The sequence below is a fragment of the Cimex lectularius genome, unplaced genomic scaffold, assembly GCF_000648675.2.
Source record: "Cimex lectularius strain Harlan isolate CLEC.00 unplaced genomic scaffold, Clec_2.1 scaffold15, whole genome shotgun sequence".
Classification (NCBI taxonomy): Eukaryota; Metazoa; Arthropoda; class Insecta; order Hemiptera; family Cimicidae; genus Cimex; species Cimex lectularius.
Window position 1 is genome coordinate 779,505 of NW_019392667.1, and position 16,698 is coordinate 796,202.

General features: G+C 33.8%; 1 protein-coding gene across 2 annotated transcripts in view; it reads left to right on the forward strand.

Annotated features, from left to right (window-relative positions):
- LOC106673577 (titin) overlaps positions 1–16,698 on the forward strand; it is a 151,636-nt gene continuing 134,938 nt past the window's right edge. The window contains exons 1-17 of one of the 2 annotated variants that reach the window (XM_024225167.1): positions 1–77; positions 2,687–2,803; positions 2,883–3,047; positions 3,247–3,427; positions 5,486–5,715; positions 5,775–6,231; positions 6,307–6,524; positions 6,591–7,017; positions 7,074–7,277; positions 7,334–7,467; positions 8,094–10,544; positions 11,281–12,076; positions 12,352–12,531; positions 12,641–13,051; positions 13,902–14,011; positions 14,077–14,257; positions 14,333–14,410. In XM_024225167.1, coding sequence (XP_024080935.1) covers positions 2,940–3,047; positions 3,247–3,427; positions 5,486–5,715; positions 5,775–6,231; positions 6,307–6,524; positions 6,591–7,017; positions 7,074–7,277; positions 7,334–7,467; positions 8,094–10,544; positions 11,281–12,076; positions 12,352–12,531; positions 12,641–13,051; positions 13,902–14,011; positions 14,077–14,257; positions 14,333–14,410 — 6,166 coding nt within the window. In that variant the 5' untranslated portion in view covers positions 1–77; positions 2,687–2,803; positions 2,883–2,939. The remainder of the gene's footprint in view (positions 78–2,686; positions 2,804–2,882; positions 3,048–3,246; positions 3,428–5,485; positions 5,716–5,774; positions 6,232–6,306; positions 6,525–6,590; positions 7,018–7,073; positions 7,278–7,333; positions 7,468–8,093; positions 10,545–11,280; positions 12,077–12,351; positions 12,532–12,640; positions 13,052–13,901; positions 14,012–14,076; positions 14,258–14,332; positions 14,411–16,698) is intronic. The other variant, XM_024225168.1, reaches the window with a different exon arrangement.

Below are 16,698 nucleotides of genomic sequence, written 5' to 3' on the forward strand. Positions count from 1 at the left end.
AAGCCAAATCCCCGGCAGTATCAACTTTCAGCTGGGCGCCCTCATTTAGAAAAATAAAAGGGTCGATTATTGAATAGGTTTGTTTTTTAAATGAATATTCCAAGGAGTGTGTGCTTTTGTGTTCAATTACTGTTATTTGGAGTTTTGAACTTTTTATTGATGTGTAAGTTTTGTTTGATCTTAACAAATCAAAAAAAGTATGATTTGAATAAACATATTAACATGTATAGGTATGATAAAATATATATTCAATCTAAACACATACGGGTGTAATGAATTTTATTACTTATTTTCATTTTAGTAAAAAAATACAAAAAACGCTGAGTGTCTTAAATTTATATGTATAAAAATTAATGAAGGTTGAAAAAATTGGTATTAAATGAAACTGTTATATAGTTTTACAGTTCATTAGATTTATTTAGTGACTTAGTTTAGAAACCAGCCAATGAATTCTTTAGTTTTATTTAAAAATTTAAAATAATTTTGTATGAAATTTTTGCAAATATATATATTGCATCACCATTGCATTTCTATCAATTATTACTTATTTAAAATCGAGACCTAAGTAGTGTATTTCTAATGCTGAAATTGAACATTTAATTATTTTTTATTAAATAGTATCTAAAGAAATAATAAAGATAAAAATTGAAACATTGAAAAACTAATTGTATATATGCAACATGGTAAAAGTAAAATGTTTTACAATTTTTTTAAAAAATCAAATCAAGATGTGAGAACATATTTTTGCAAATGTTCAATTTCAGCAATAGAAATACACTACTTAGGGCTCGATTTTAAATAAGTAATAATTTATAGAAATGCAATGGTGATGCGATTATTTAGATGCAAAACAATCCTCGACACAGATAAAAATATTCAACTATACTTAGAATGGATTTTCTTATGAACTTTTTTATCAATTTAGATTTTAACGATCATTTGGAGATTGTGAGATCATGGTGACCAGACCGCATCTCACGATCTCCAAATTAACGGTCACTAAACACCACACATTTAGATTTTAACACTTAATTCCTATTTTTGGCAAACGCTAGCAATTTTGTTATCAAGGAAAAAATGTTTGGTTTTCAAAATACCATCTTTTAACAAAATATTGGAATGAACCAAAATTAGTTTAGGTAAGATGTAACAGCAAGGATCTAACCAGAGCAAGACAAGACCCCACTCCTATTTATGTAAATTTGTCAAATGCGAAAAGATTCAATATTGAGGTAATAAAGTTGTTAGTTTAAACATTACACTTTCAAAGATTACAAAATTATTTTAGACATGTGTATAACTAAAAATAACTAACTTTATTGTTGACTTTCCCATTTAAGAATTTAATTTTTTTTTTTTTTGCTTTGTCTTGCCATCTGTAGACATCTAGTCATGGGGAAATTTAAAACTTGCATAAATTAAATTTACTTCCATGATATTTTAGGGTTCTTTTTATTAACCTTAATTTTAGTGTCACATTTTATTTTATGTAACTAAAATATACATCAAGAGTAATGTGTAGTATTTCACTTGCAACACAACACACAACAGTGACACATCTGCACAGAAAACACACAATATGAGCCCTGAAGATGATCTAAATAAAGATTGAAACGTTGGCACAATAAAGAAAATATTTTTCTAAAACTACATCCCACAAGACCGCATCTCACGATCTACAAATAATTATTAATAGTAATAACACATTTCACAAAGTATTGCCTATTCTAAAGAACTGAGTATGTTATCTAATGCTTTTTCCTGCTCATTTGATGTATTTGTTGTCATGTAATAAGGAAAGCACGTAGGTTTAAGAAACGTGAAGTTTGAGCTTTACCTAATAATTAAAAAGACAAAACGTTGGTTAAAATATATTTGTAAATGCATGTTTTGCTTACAACCTCTACAATCCTTACTTTTTTTTTAAACTGTAAAATGTATAATAGAGATAATTTATTTTTTAAATTAAACTGGCATGCTTTAAAGGAGGCTATACTAACGTATTAAATTGGATCTAATAAATGATAAAATAATTATCAAAAAATACATGTACATAAAAAGTACATACATTATGAATTAGATTAATATATACGATTTAGACTTCATCGTCATCATTATTAATTTCTTTTGATAGGATTTCTGGCTTAATCTCACAAAACAACCTCTTTTTAGAATCTTGCTATGCAGTTGAAAGATCGTCTGACATTGATATTATGAACCTTGATTTATTTTTAAATTGGTAATAAAACAAAATTATTTATTAAGTGATATTTAAACATAATATGTTTTCTTTTTTTCTCATTATTGACATTGAAAAATGGTTAAGACTGAATGAAGTGCAATTTATTTTACACATCTTGTCAAGGCCTCTGAATGGTGCCAGTTGGTGCATAATTATTTTTGGCTTTTTACAGAAATGAAATCACTGCCATTATATTTCTCAGTCATGCTATAATTCAGAAAAAATATCTCTATATTTATAATTTTTATTCCCTAGTTTTCAATAGGTAATACTGTAGTCTTATGTCAGTTTTGAGTGTTTTTATAATTATAAAAATGGTTTTGTTTAATTATTTTAAAAAAGAACTGGGAATTTTATTTGAAACTAACAAAGTCTAACAAATACACATGCGGGGCATGATAATTTCATAGTATTGAATAAATTGTCACTTTATTTTCATTTTAGACAAGTACTGATGGCTGCCACGCATCACTAAACATTCCAGAGGCATTTCCAAAAGATGCAGGTCTATACACAGTGACGGCCACTAATACGTCTGGCTCAGTTAGCACCACATCTCAGGTACATTTGCCAATTGTTAATTAGGGATTTATCAGAGCTGAAAGAACCCTGATCTGAATATTTCGTTCATTTTTAACAGGTGACAGTGAAAGGAAGGCTCCCGTTGGAGTCTTCTGACACTGATCTACAGTCTGACATGGAACCGACAAAACCCAATGTGCAACTTCATTTAAAGGACCAATCTGTGTTCGAGGGAAAGAAAGTCAGATTGGACTGCGTTATAATCGGAGTCCCAGAGCCAGAGGTATTTAATACAGAGATAATATACATTATTCATCTTAGATTAACCCAAATTCTCCGGTATTTTTAGCCTTCATAAAGAAGCTTAGGTCTGGTATATATGCCTAGAGACATTTTAGCCTTTGATGGCAACAAGCCAAAATATTATTTCAATTTGAAAATAACTCATTGAAAAATAAAGCAGATTTTATGCACAATTTCAGGTGATCTGGTATCACGACGACCAACCTGTTAAAGAATCCCCAGATTTTCAGCTCGTATTTCAGGGCGACAGGTGCTCATTAATCATCCAGGAAGCTTTACTGGAGGATGCAGGCCACTACAAAGTAGTTGCTTTAAATTCTATGGGAGAAGCAAGCAGTCAATGCACATTAATAGTACAAGGTAAACACAGAAAAAATTAACTTTTTGGCAGCAAACAGTTTCATAATTTAAACATATAAAAACTTTATTATAATAAATAAAAAAAATAATCATTATAAAAAATTAACAGAAGAATGTATAATTTTGGTACATAAATATTCCCTTCAGCCTTGCAAAATTTCTCACACTGTCTAAACTCATGTTTGACTGATATTAAAAAAATAAATAAATCAAAAATAAATAAATAAATCAAAAATAAATTTAAAAAATAAATAAATGAAAAAAGACTCGAACCATCAAAAACAAATTTTCCAAAAATCCAAGATTTTCCTTGTTATAAAAAATAGTGCGAGTACAGCAGTTAGTTTTTTGTGGGTCCCAGGTCACTGTGGTATAAAAGGCAACAAGGAGGCTGACCGAGCAGCGAAATGTGCTGCATCGAATGGTATTTACATGCCGGAAGTGCCATGTGAAGACTTTGCTGTGTTTCTTAAAGGAAAAATTTGGAACCTCTGGCAATCGGAATGGCGAAATATCGAGGATAACAAACTCAGAGAAATTAAGGAAAGTGTCAGACAGTGAGTAACGGCAATGCAAAGATCTCACAAAGAAGAAACCATGCTGGCCAGGCTCAGGATAGGTCACACAAGACTAACACATGGTTACCTAATGACCAGAGAACCTCCCCCAAGATGCACAACTTGTAGTGAAATAATCACCATCAAGCATATTCTGTCAACATGCAGAAACTACGAAGACCTTCGGGTCAAACATAAGCTTGGAAACAGTGTGACCGAAATTTTGAAAGATTCCCCAGCTAACATTAGAAAGATTTTTGAGTTCCTAACTGAAACTGGGTTGACCGATAAATTGTGACAAACAATGAGTAGGAGGCCAGGGCGGCCTTGGGTGCGGGTGCGGCTCCTGGGGGGCCGGTGCCGGGGGTGGGTGGAGCTGGCCTCTGGGTTGAGTTTGAACCCCGGAACTTGGGAGGGCTGCGGATGCTGGCACACCATGCACAGCCCTCTGAGAAGTCTGCCACTGTCTCACCACTAAGGTCTTGTGTGGAGAGGAGCTGGTCTGGGTGTCTGGTTCTTGCCTGGTCTTGTGGTGTCCGGTTCGCTGTGGGGGTGTGCCCGCTCTTGTCCCTGCCCCTCCTTGCCTATCGCTCTCTGTTTTCTTCTCTCATCGATTAATTCATCATCAAGGCAGTTTTGACCATCGTGGTTGTATGCCTTTATAATTAAATAAATTAAAAAAAAAAAAAAATTTATCGCTGTACAATGGGGTCTGATCATCATCTGTAAGGGGAAAATTTCATTTTTTCTGGGATTCCATGGCTTTACTTCAGAAAAACTACAATAATCCCAAAACAAAAATTGTTACAAAAAAAAAATCCAAGAACACTGTTGAAATGTACTTTACATTTTCTTCTGGTCTACTGGTCAGATACATGAAAGTTTTTCAGGTTAAAGTTGTATCTACTTGAAGAGTTAAAAAAATTCTGAATTAGAAGAAATTCAGGGGTTTTTAAAAACATCATTTGCAAACCAAGAAAGCAGCAAATTTTACATTCTCCATTTAATAACATTTTGAATGGTGTAATTACTTTTTTAATCCCTTTTTTTCAAGCAAAGATTTTACTTAAAGTACTAGTAGAAATTGAATCTCTCCCTTTTTCATCCCCTCATTTTTGCTGTTCGTAATGAATCTCGGATTTCCTTAAACAATTGTAGTTAGTAACAAACAAGTCGTAAATCCTGGAAAAAGTGAAATTTCTGCCTTATGGCTAATGATCAAACCATTGTACAGGGGAACATTTTTGTCACTCTGAAGGTGTGAAATTCACTGGCAAAATTTGTGATGCAAGTAGCCAACACCCTTTGTAAATGTCAGACTTTAATAAGCTATAATAATTTTAAAAAATTTTGTATTAAATTACTTTTGGAAATGTTGTTATTTGAATTTATGATTTAAAATGAAATACACTTCGTTTTGTATAAAATAACGTTTTATTAATGTTAAAGTATATTTATGTATAATCCTTAAATTTAAATGAAAGTGTATAATATTTTTCAGCTGTTGATAAATCTGGTGAGCATCCGACACGAAAATCAGCGAGTAGTGAGGCACTAATTGAAGCTGAAAAGAAAACAGAAGGAATGCCAAGGTTCTCTCAACTCCTGACAGACCTTTTAGTAGTTGCTGGCGACACTGTCCAATTTGAATGCACTGTCACTGGCCAACCGATGCCTACAGTTTCATGGTCTCTTAACAACAAAGAACTTGTACAGTCTGAAAGAGTTCATGTACGTAAACTATTCAAAATTTATTTGATACATTTTTTTTATATGATTTTATATTTTAGATGAGTCAAGACATGGAGGGTCATTGTTTGCTTAAGGTTTCTAATGTTACAAATGAAGACAAAGGAGTTTACACTGCAAGAGCAGCAAACCAGCAAGGAGAGGTGAAATGCTTTTCTCATCTGACGGTCAAAACACCTCTGACTTTGGAATCAATAAAACCTCAAGCTGAAGAAGCAACATGCGCACCTTATTTCACCGAATTGTTTGCTGACACTTCAGTACCCGAGGGAGGGGCTACAAAATTTGAATGTATTGTCTCAGGGAAGCCAACTCCAAAAGTAAAATGGTTCTTTAATGATCAGCCAGTCTCAGGAAAGGATTTTCTAGTATCTACATCTGGCAGTCGGCAGGTTCTAAGCATGCCATCAGTTAGTAAGTCTCTTGTTGGAAAGGTTAGCTGTACTGCAGAAAATGAAGCTGGGAAAGCAACATGTGTTGCCAATTTAACCCTTTCAGGTATAAATTTAATTGTATAATAATGACAAAAAGGTTTTACTAATTTGTTTCAAAATATTTTGTTTCCGCGCACAGAACCATCATTACAAACATTCTTACCACGTATTGAGGATATTAACTTGGACACTGGTGTTTTTGAAATGAAAAGGGCTGTTTTTGTTCAATCCGAATCTTCCAGCCATTTCTCTTCTTCTACCACTCATGGTGGACATGAGCCAGTTGTTAAGGTACAAAGTACGATATCAAAGTCTGAGGTTGCATCTCATAAAATCGGAGACAAACCTGCAGTACAAGTGAGTTTTCATTTCCTATTGAAAATTATATCATTCTGTTTATCATGGTATTGCTCGTTTTCTTAGGTTGAATCACACAAAACATCCCAATACAAAAACATAGATGGCGTGGAGTCAACAGAGGAATCTGAAGTCTTTAAGTCATCGGGTACTGAATCATCCCCGAGTGATAACCTTAAAAAATCTTCAAGTGGTCTTGTGATCGCCAAGAGAAAAAACACTGCTCCGAGATTCATTTCTCCTCTTAATGGATGTATCGTTGATCAAGGTGCAGATGTTACACTGACAGCTATTATTGAAGGTTATCCAACACCAGAAATAACATGGGCAAGAAACGGTGGCCCTGTTCCACAGGAGAGTGAAACAACCTATGAGTTTGGCAAAGCAGTTTTAAAATTGAAAGATGTAAAAACGCAACATGGCGGTAGATACACTTGCAATGCTGTAAACGAAGCCGGATCAGCTACAGCATCAGCAGATGTTGTCGTTAAAAGTATGTATTTTTAATCAATATTTATTTTTGTTTGATTCATTTTCTAATTCTTTTAGAAAGCCAATTTCCTCCTGTATTGGGAAGAAGATTGCAAGCTAGGACTGCAACTGTTGGTGAAAGAGTGGCTTTAGAGATTGAGGTCACAGGGACACCAACACCAACAGTCACTTGGAACAAAGATGGACAGTTGATTCGGCCAACTTCTACAGCATTCAGGATCATTTCTCAAGGCAATTGCCATATTCTGATTATTGACAAAGGTATTTCTATTTCACACACAATTATCTGACAAAAATTAATACATGTGATTTCCCAGTTGACCATATCCACACTGGTCAATATGGAGCAGTAGCAGTAAACAGTGCTGGTGAGGCCAGAAGCACAGCAGACTTGTTGGTCGTTGACCCCCATCCAGAAACTGGACAGCCCAATCTCATCTTTACAAATGTTGTTAGTATATAGATAATTTATTAAATCTGTCAAAAAATTATTTCAATTTTGTGATCAAGGTGGAGGCACTAATTAAAAAATTGTATAAAAATCACATTATTTGTAGGCAAGACTAACTTCACATCTTGGTCATAATCGACAGCACTTCTTTGTAAATACACATCAGTTTAGATAATCCAAAATTAAAAATGTTATCAATGCTAGTCTGCTTTTTTTCATGTACTGTGCTGAACTGCACAGTTACACCAAAATTACATATATCGTTAGAGTTTGATTTTATTTTATATTTTTATAAAGTGTATTTATTAAATTAAAACCTAATTTCATAATACTTTATGTTATCACTTCAAATTACTTCACAAGGAAATATTAATATGGTCAATTATGGCCACTAAACAAATATAGATTGTTCTTATTAATTGTACGGATTTATTTTATGAAGTACATGAAATAATGCAGATTTTAGTTGACAATATTTATTTTTTTCTGTAAGATATTAAAAGTAAGATTATGGAAATGTGCAAAACTTTGACCACTTTAAGTTGATTTAAGTAAAAGCAATATGGCAGATCATTTAAAGTTCATGAAAGTGATTCAAGAATTAAAATGTTTATTTCACAAATTAGGGGGCTTCAGGTGATTTGAGTGTTCAGCCGCAGACAGTTTCAACTATGAATATGCCACCTGGGGGTGGCATGGTTGTGTCAGAAAGTGTGAAAAGTGAGAAACACATCTCTATGAAAGTGCATAAGACAGATATGTCTATGGACGAAGTGAAGGATTTAAAAAAAAACTTTGCCAAGACTGAGACTTTCCAAAATTCGAAAGAATCTTTCCCAAAACAGACTGAAAATTACCAGAAATTCCCTGAACTCATGGATATCCCAAAGCCGACATTTGATGCATCCAAGTTTGACCTGCAGAAATCGTCACTAGAAAAGATTGAAACTTCCCTCCATCCATTTACTCTCCCAGATTCATCATTTGAGAACAAGAAGTTTGAGCAAAGTTCATTTGAATCTTTTCAGACACAGACTTGTGGCACGAAACAATATGATCCTCCAACCAGTTTTGCTTCAGTCAAACCACCGTTTGAGGTAAAACCGTTTAAACCAGAAGTGCCAAAAACTGAAGATTTAGTCACTGATTCCATTTCAACTAAAAGCTCATTGGAATTTTTTAAATCAATAATAAAGGAGAATGAAGAAAATAAAAATAAAATATATGAACCAAAGCCTGTAAAGCAAGAATACACGAGTTCCTTTGCTGCTGTCAACTCTTCTTATTTGAACCAATGGAAGGATAAAGTAAATGAGCCTGAATTCATCCTAGAACCTGGCCCACCCCCAGAAATGGGATACATTCCAGAAACATTCGCTACCAAAGTAAAAGAAGACATGGTTGACAAGGCCAAGAAGCTAGAAGAGTCACAAAAAGATCTAACAAAAGGTGAAATTCCTTCAGGCGGGGTTAGGATATTTCCCACTAAACCTCAATCACCAGTGATTGTTGTTGAAAGGAAAACAGAAAAACAAGAAAAATTCCATGATAATGTAAGCTTGTCTTTTGTTGAACCACCAACTCCAGTTTTGAGGCCTTCTGCAGACATACAAGTGAGGCCAACTTCTCCAAGGCCATCTGCTGAAGGAGTTTCAATGGAAAAACTTTGGGCGAGTAAGAAAGAAGAACTAAAATTCTCTTCTCCAAATGAGTGCAAACCTGTTTCTCCTTCATTTTTATGCGATAGACCTAGATCACCCATGCCTTCAACAGATGGTCTAGCAATGGATAAGCTCTGGGGATCTAAACATCAAGAAAGTTCTGTCACCAGTGCCTGGCCTCCTCCTGGAGTCCAATCGGAAACAGTATCAACTTCTGTTAAGGAAGAATCACACCATTCATCACAGTTTACATCTTTCCAAACACAAACTGTGTCAAAGCAGCCATCTCCACCAAGAGAAGTTCCTCTCGTAATGGGCCCCAAGATAATTTATGTTGCAGAAGCACATACCACACATAAAGCAAATTTGAACACTTTTTCCAACCGTTCTGAATTTTATGATTCAAGCACATCTCAGGTAGTTACTGAAAAGACAATAACTCCTTCTGAAGCCAAAAAATTGTGGCAGCAACCTTCAGTTGAACCTGCAAAACCTAAAACGGAATTCAAACCTGTTAAGCAATTTACCCCTCAATTGGATGATTTACACATTGAACCAGGCCCTCCACCGGAAATAGGTTTTGCTACACCTCCTCCTAATGAAAGACGACAGTCTTACGTTGAACAGATAGAGCAGGAATTAGAAAAAGATCTTGAAAAGCCTCCTTCCAGGCACTTAGTAGGTGCAGTTAGGTGCATGCCACCTCCAAAGAGAGAAAGTTCAGTCGAGTCAACAAAATCATCCCATTATGAGAAAACAGAGTCATTTTCAAAGAGAATTGAGAAAAGGTCAAGTTCTTTCTGTGACGAATCAACATTTAAACCTTTCCCTGTTTTAGAACCATTTCCCTTTAAGCCTGAAACTGTAAAACAGAGCCCTACAAAGTTTTCAACTGTTCCCAGGCCTTCAAAGTTTCAGAAAAAAGCTACAGAAAGTGATTATGAAAGTGATTTGGAAGGTTCTAAAATTAAGGCAAGGTGGACTCCTTGGGATAGTGACACTGAAGAGCCTTATTATAGAAAAGTAAAACCACCATCATTTGAACATACTAGACGGTCCCAATCCGCACAACCGGAACCACCTCCACCTTCAGCTTTCTCCCAACCTCCATTGACATTTGATTCTAAAACGACCTGTTCGAGCAAACAGACAAAACACATGGAAATCCAACAATTCGGAATGCAGAAGATGCACAAATTGGAAACTTCATCACAGCAAATTACCGCCAAACCATGCTCACCCCCAGTGAAAGCAAAGCCAGAAACTCCGAAACTTCAGAGGCACCAGGTTCAGGATTCGGGCTACATGGCAGATACAGATGAGCCAAACAAGTTTGTCAGACAAAAACCTAGCATGTTTAGGACCGAAAAAGTTGAAAGTGCCAAGAAACAGCTACCAACCACTCAAGTGCACAAGGTTTGCGTTTTGTTTTGCTTTGCTAAAAAACTCAAAACATAACACTGCACTTGGTGATTTTATTCAAAATTTTTGTTTATATAATGAATAATAATTTATGGTAGTGAATATTAACACAGTTTCGTAAAAACACTTTTGTAAGTGAGCAAATAAAAATTGCTAGGTCACACTGAAAACAATATTCATTAGTGTGTTATATAATTAATTTTTGTGTTTAATAAGAATTAAACAGGTTTTTAATAAGAGCAATTACATTTATACAAAGTGAGGAAATTAATTAATTAAACTAAATTTGTAAAATATGAAATTTTTTCCATAATTAAAATTTTTGTACATATAAGTTTTCTGGATAAGTTGCCAACTTTTTTCCTAAATTTGTTATCAGAACTTCACTCTAAATATTCTATCACAATTTCTCTTTCAAGATGATACATTTTTTGGGGATTATTAAGTAAAACATTTCAAATTCAATATATTAAAATTGATTGATTGATTCTTCCAGGGTTTTTTTTAAATGAAAATTTAGCTATTTCATTTTGAATTACTTTTAATTCTTTCTTTCAAATTAAACACAAAACTTACAACATTTTTTATGGTAAAAGGAGAAAGCTGACCAAATTTAGAACTGAATTACCAGAACAGAATTTTTTAATAACAAGATTGCTGTGTATTTAAAAGATTTAACAATTGACATTTAAAATTGAATGAAGGTAACAATTAAAATTTTATGTTTTAGGAAACTCAGTTTGTAACTAAACAGGTTGTTATGCCAAAGCTTGAGCCATTCCCATTCAAGCCATCTGCCCCTAGTCCAGCACCACAAGTTACAGTTCCGCTTGTATCGCCTTCTAAATTTGTAAAAGGAGATTTCAAAGAAAGCGATTATGAGAGCGATTATGATACAAGAATACCTCCAATATGGGGACAAGGCTCAGAAAGGGCATTCAGGCCTGTAAAACCATATCTCTCTCCTGCCCCATCAACGACACCAAAGGGCAGAGAACCAACACCTCCAAGCCAGTTTGACAAACCACCGTCGTTCGAAGGTCCTCCTAGGCCAAAATTCGAGCCGATCGAAAAGCCAAAGGCAGCAGCCATGGACAAGAAGATACACAGGCCACAGCCGCATTACTATGATCTGAAGCCTGGCTCACCGCCTAAGATGGATTTTGCACCACCAGTAACTGCAGTGGAAACATCGAACACGATGAGTTTTGCCGAATCGACTGCCAGCAGTCAAAGGGTTGTCAGCATGCAGCAAACGACACGCGTCATCAGCTTTGATCAGAAAAAAGCTACTAGGCAGACATCAGTGCCAGTCAAAGTCGTGCCGAAAGGAGAGATAAAATATGTTTCTGACAATGAATCCGAATCAAAATCAATAGATCTAAAAGCAGAGGAAAAAAGGCTACAACGAGTGGAGGAAATGAGAAAACGATTCGGAGAAAGGTCCCAAAGCCTCATTGAAATCAAACCCGGTGAGCCTCCCCAGTTTGATTATGCACCTCCAAGAGTACCTGCAGTTGCTGCAAGTAAGTTTTTTAAACAAAATTTTTAATCTTTTTAATATTACACATAGTAAATACAAAACATAAGCAGGATCAACTGAATAATTAATTAACATTATACTTTTTAACTAATCATTATTAAATAAATTATTGCAATATGTGTTAAACATTTTTACTACCAAACCTTAAAAAAATACAAAATTAAAGGTTAATTTAAATATTAAAATGTTTAAAATTGAAGGCAGTCTGTATTACTATATTTTGTTATTATAATTATTATAATGTATTTGTTTTTTAAGGTGTAGCGAATAAACACATAAATGAGATGACATCTACTTTCAAAACGAAAGCGCAACAGTTTGTCTCTGACGTTGTGACGGAAGTGAAGCAAAATGGAAAATCTGAGACTTCCAATCTTTTATTAAAAGAGAAAGATGACCCTCAAGTCTACAGGGAGGAGACCCGTACATCAGAAAAAGGTAGATGTACAAAACAACACGATAGTAATTTATTATTATTTTATTTATTTTTATATTCCACTCTTGAGCTTTTTTTTTATCAAAATTGTCTAATATATTTCACCACTAGGAACAAAATGTATTGACCCAGATACAGGTCTTATTTACTTCAAATATGACTTTGGGTATGAATTTGGAGTGATACTCCCTGGGGAAGGAGGGATGAAAGGTGTCAGCGGGGGAAAGCCGGTTAAAAGCCTTACCCCAGGAAAACGACCCAGCGAGCGCGAAGATGGGTCAATTGAGGTCAAAGTCATCCATGAAAAATCTGCTACGTCACAGCAACAACAGAAGAAGCATGGTTTTAAAACCATCAAGTGGGACCCGACCTCTGAATCCGAGATGTCCGATGCCGAAGATGCAAAAAAGAAGGCTTTTATGCACCATGGACCGAGAATCACAATCCCCGCAACACCAAGCCCTCTCTCCATGTCGCCAAGCATCTCGCCCTATTACACACCAACGGCCCATGAATCCCAAGGTCATTTGGTGTTGCTGCTTGGTCTTTAGTTTGATGTGAAATAACTGTACTTTTCAAACTAAATTGCTTTTCAATTTAATAAATACAAAGAAATACAGTTTAATAAGGCACACAAAGGAATATTTTTTCCAAACTCATATAATTTTGTTTTCATTAACACACGTTTTTGCACTAATAAATTTATGTAGATGGTTGTGTGGATGAATTTATGTGTTGATGTCTGAAAATATAACATATAAATATGGTTCTTGTATTTTGATGAATGCTCATGCAAAAATATTTTTTTATAATATTTCACTTAAAACATTTCTTCTTTTAGACTATTTAGTGTGACAAGTTATTTTTTAAATTCTAATTATCTATTAAATATTTTCTTAAGTTGAAATATAATGAGGACGTTTTTTCTAAAAATCACTGGCGTAACTATACTTACAGCAGCAGTTATATTATTGTTGATTGTTTTTTTAAAATGAAAACATGTAAAAAAAATCAAGTTTGTACATAAGAAAATTAAAAATAATATATGAGAATTAATAATTTATTCAATAAAATAAAAAAATGCTTTAAATGATGAGAACCTGTAATCTAGGTTTCAAGTTTACAAAAGAAAACTGCAATGTGAAAACTTAATGTGATGACAAAGCTTTTTTTGAAACTTAGATTTAGCACTGGTATTTCTTTTTCTATTTAGAACTAAGGCTAAAAATGGTTTAATCAAATAATCTGCTTATTTTATTATTTTTTAAAATGTTTTATTTAACACACGTGTTTTTTGATTGACTGTTTCGTAGCATGAAAATTATTAATATTGTTAATTATTAATGAAAATAAGATTCAATATTTTTTTCAGGGGCTACACATTGGACGAGTGCTATGTCACCAACACCATTGAGTGCACCGGTTGTCGTGAATGCCATGTTGCATAGCGAGGCACCCAAGAAACCCCCCATGTTTATTACTGTAAGTTTATTTTGCATAATTAAATTGAATGATTCTATCTTTTCTATTTTCATTTTTTTCAATAGCCACTCAGAGATATCGCCGTGATTAGTGGTCAGACAGCGAGATTTGAGTGCATAGTACAGGCAGAGCCAGCACCGAATATCATCTGGGCGAAGGATGGCCGTCTAATCGAACCGTCGCTTACACATGACATCTTGTTCAGAAACGGTGTCTGTCGACTCACGCTGCCTCAGGCTTTCTCTTGTGAGTTTGACTCTTGTAAATTTAAAATTCTTTAATTATATTTGGGTATTTTTAAATTGACTGGTTACATTACAGATGATGCTGGCACATATACATGTACTGCGACTAACAATTTAGGCTCGCAGAACACAAGCTCCACCCTCCAAGTGTCAGGTGAGGAGAGAACTTTCATCTCAAAATAAACCATTTAAAAAAAAATGCACAAAACTTGTTTGAAAATAAAAACAGTAAACATAAAAGAAAATCTGGGGGTGTTCTTTTACAATATATAAATTTAAATTGGCAACTTTTACACAGGTTGTTTCTCGAAAACAAAAGAACCAGGCAGAATTTAAAAAAACAAAATCTTTATTCTGTGCAAAAAAAATGTGTTAGATATTAAATTATTTTATATTGATGTTTAACTTATTGTTTGTTTATAAAATAAATTTTTAACTTTAAGATTGCAATTGTGACACTGCCTAATTTCAGTATTGGGTTTTAATTTATGTTTTTACTCCCCCCCTCATTTTGTGTAATCAGGTTTAATCATTTCTAACAAATTGAAACGCACATAAACATAAGAAAAAATATCTTTTTTTGCTTTACCCTTCTTTATAAGTTCATTATTTTATCTTATATTTAAATATAACACAAGTGATTGTAACACATTTAAGCATTATTTATGTAATAAAAGGTCTAGTCATCCAGTTCTTTGTGGTGGTGGTTACTTTATTCTTACCTTTGACGGGGTGGGCACTAAGCACATATTATCCAACAATGACAAAGGTTAAATGTGACTTATGCCCACCCTCTGCTTACCTCTTCCTTCTTCTAGTTACGATCTTAATTTAGTTGGTGCAAGGTATGTACTCATTATTTCATAATTTTTTTTCAGTTTCACTGATATTAACCAATAGCATGATTAATAAATTACACTACTATTTATTGTCTAGTCGCTATCATTTTCACTTAAAAAAAATTAAGCAAATAAAACCACCCCCAAAATATATAACAAGCATGTTCTCCCAATTTGCCACAATTTTCTTTTTGGCCAATGTAAGAAAATATAAAATAAAATAAATTAATTAAAACATAAAAATATATATAATTAGGTAAAATGTGTTCCTTTGATCACTTATGAGTTAATGTGTGGCTTAAAAGGTGCAGATTGGTTTCATAAATATTCAAAAAGTTCAGTTTGAGATAGATTCACCCTCCGTAAGTTTAAATAAATACTTAAATAAATACATAAGTAACTGAAAGTAAATTGGCATAATCTAATAATAAGGTAAATAATTGTTATTGTGAATAAATTCAATGGAAAATTGAAACTGTGGAATGCTGCCAGTTTTCCTGATGAAAATAGAATCATGGTCTTTTCCTTAATACAATTTCTTAACAATTTATCAACTGATTTTTTTTTAGAAGCTTAGCCATGTTAAGCCATTAGTTAAATTTGGTTTTCCTGTTTCAACAATATCAAATCAATCACTCAATCTCAAACTTAAATTACTCCATAAGTTTATATTTCCAAAAATAGTAATTCTGTCTTATGAACCCACTGATTTCTCACTATTTGAACATTTTGTTTTGTTCTATTTTTCCTTGGCCTATCAAGTAATAACAGTATAGAAATGTGGCAGAAGTTAGCACAACTTTTGTGTACGTAGGTTCGATTCCCACCGTCGCTCTTGGAATTTTTGAACTGTCCTCTCCTCCAAAATATTGTTTATTCCAACATATACTGACCAATATAGAAGACTACTAGAAAATTTAACAATTTTTCATCTTTTCCCAGATTGATATTTTTTCCCAGATTGATGCAACTTCTTGTGTGCCACTCAAGACGTGAATTTAGGTTCATTATTATTTTTAATATATTACAATTAATTAAGGTTTTTAGTTGAGATAAAAAAATCAATGACACAAGCGGGATTTGAACCCACAATCTTCGGCTAGATACGCCGCTGCTCTACCACTTGAGCTATTGTGACCTCGATCCACTCGGACACCAACTCCCCATCTCACCCCCACCTTTTGAGTTTTCCCTCCTTTTTGCCATTTTTGGTCAAGTGGACCACGAAATTAGTGAATTATTTTTAATATTTGTAAATGCAGGATCTTTGACAGCGCTTGGCAAAATGTGCTAGCATCTATGAGGTGATTATTTCAGTATGATGATAACCTAGCAGCGTATGTTTATTTTTGATTGATTATATTTTAAATGGTGGTTTGTAACATCAGAGGTCATATCAACTCCTAGGGTATTTAAAAAAAGCCCATTTGTAAGTATATCAGGCTTGAATTCAGGGTCACTGGATTTGAACCTTGGACTTTTACCTAACAGAGGGAGCACCATGTCAACGCCTTAACCATTATGCCACCTAAAATCAATAAAATAATATCAATTTATTTGATTAATTTATGTTTATAAAGATATAAAAAGGTGATCACTGACA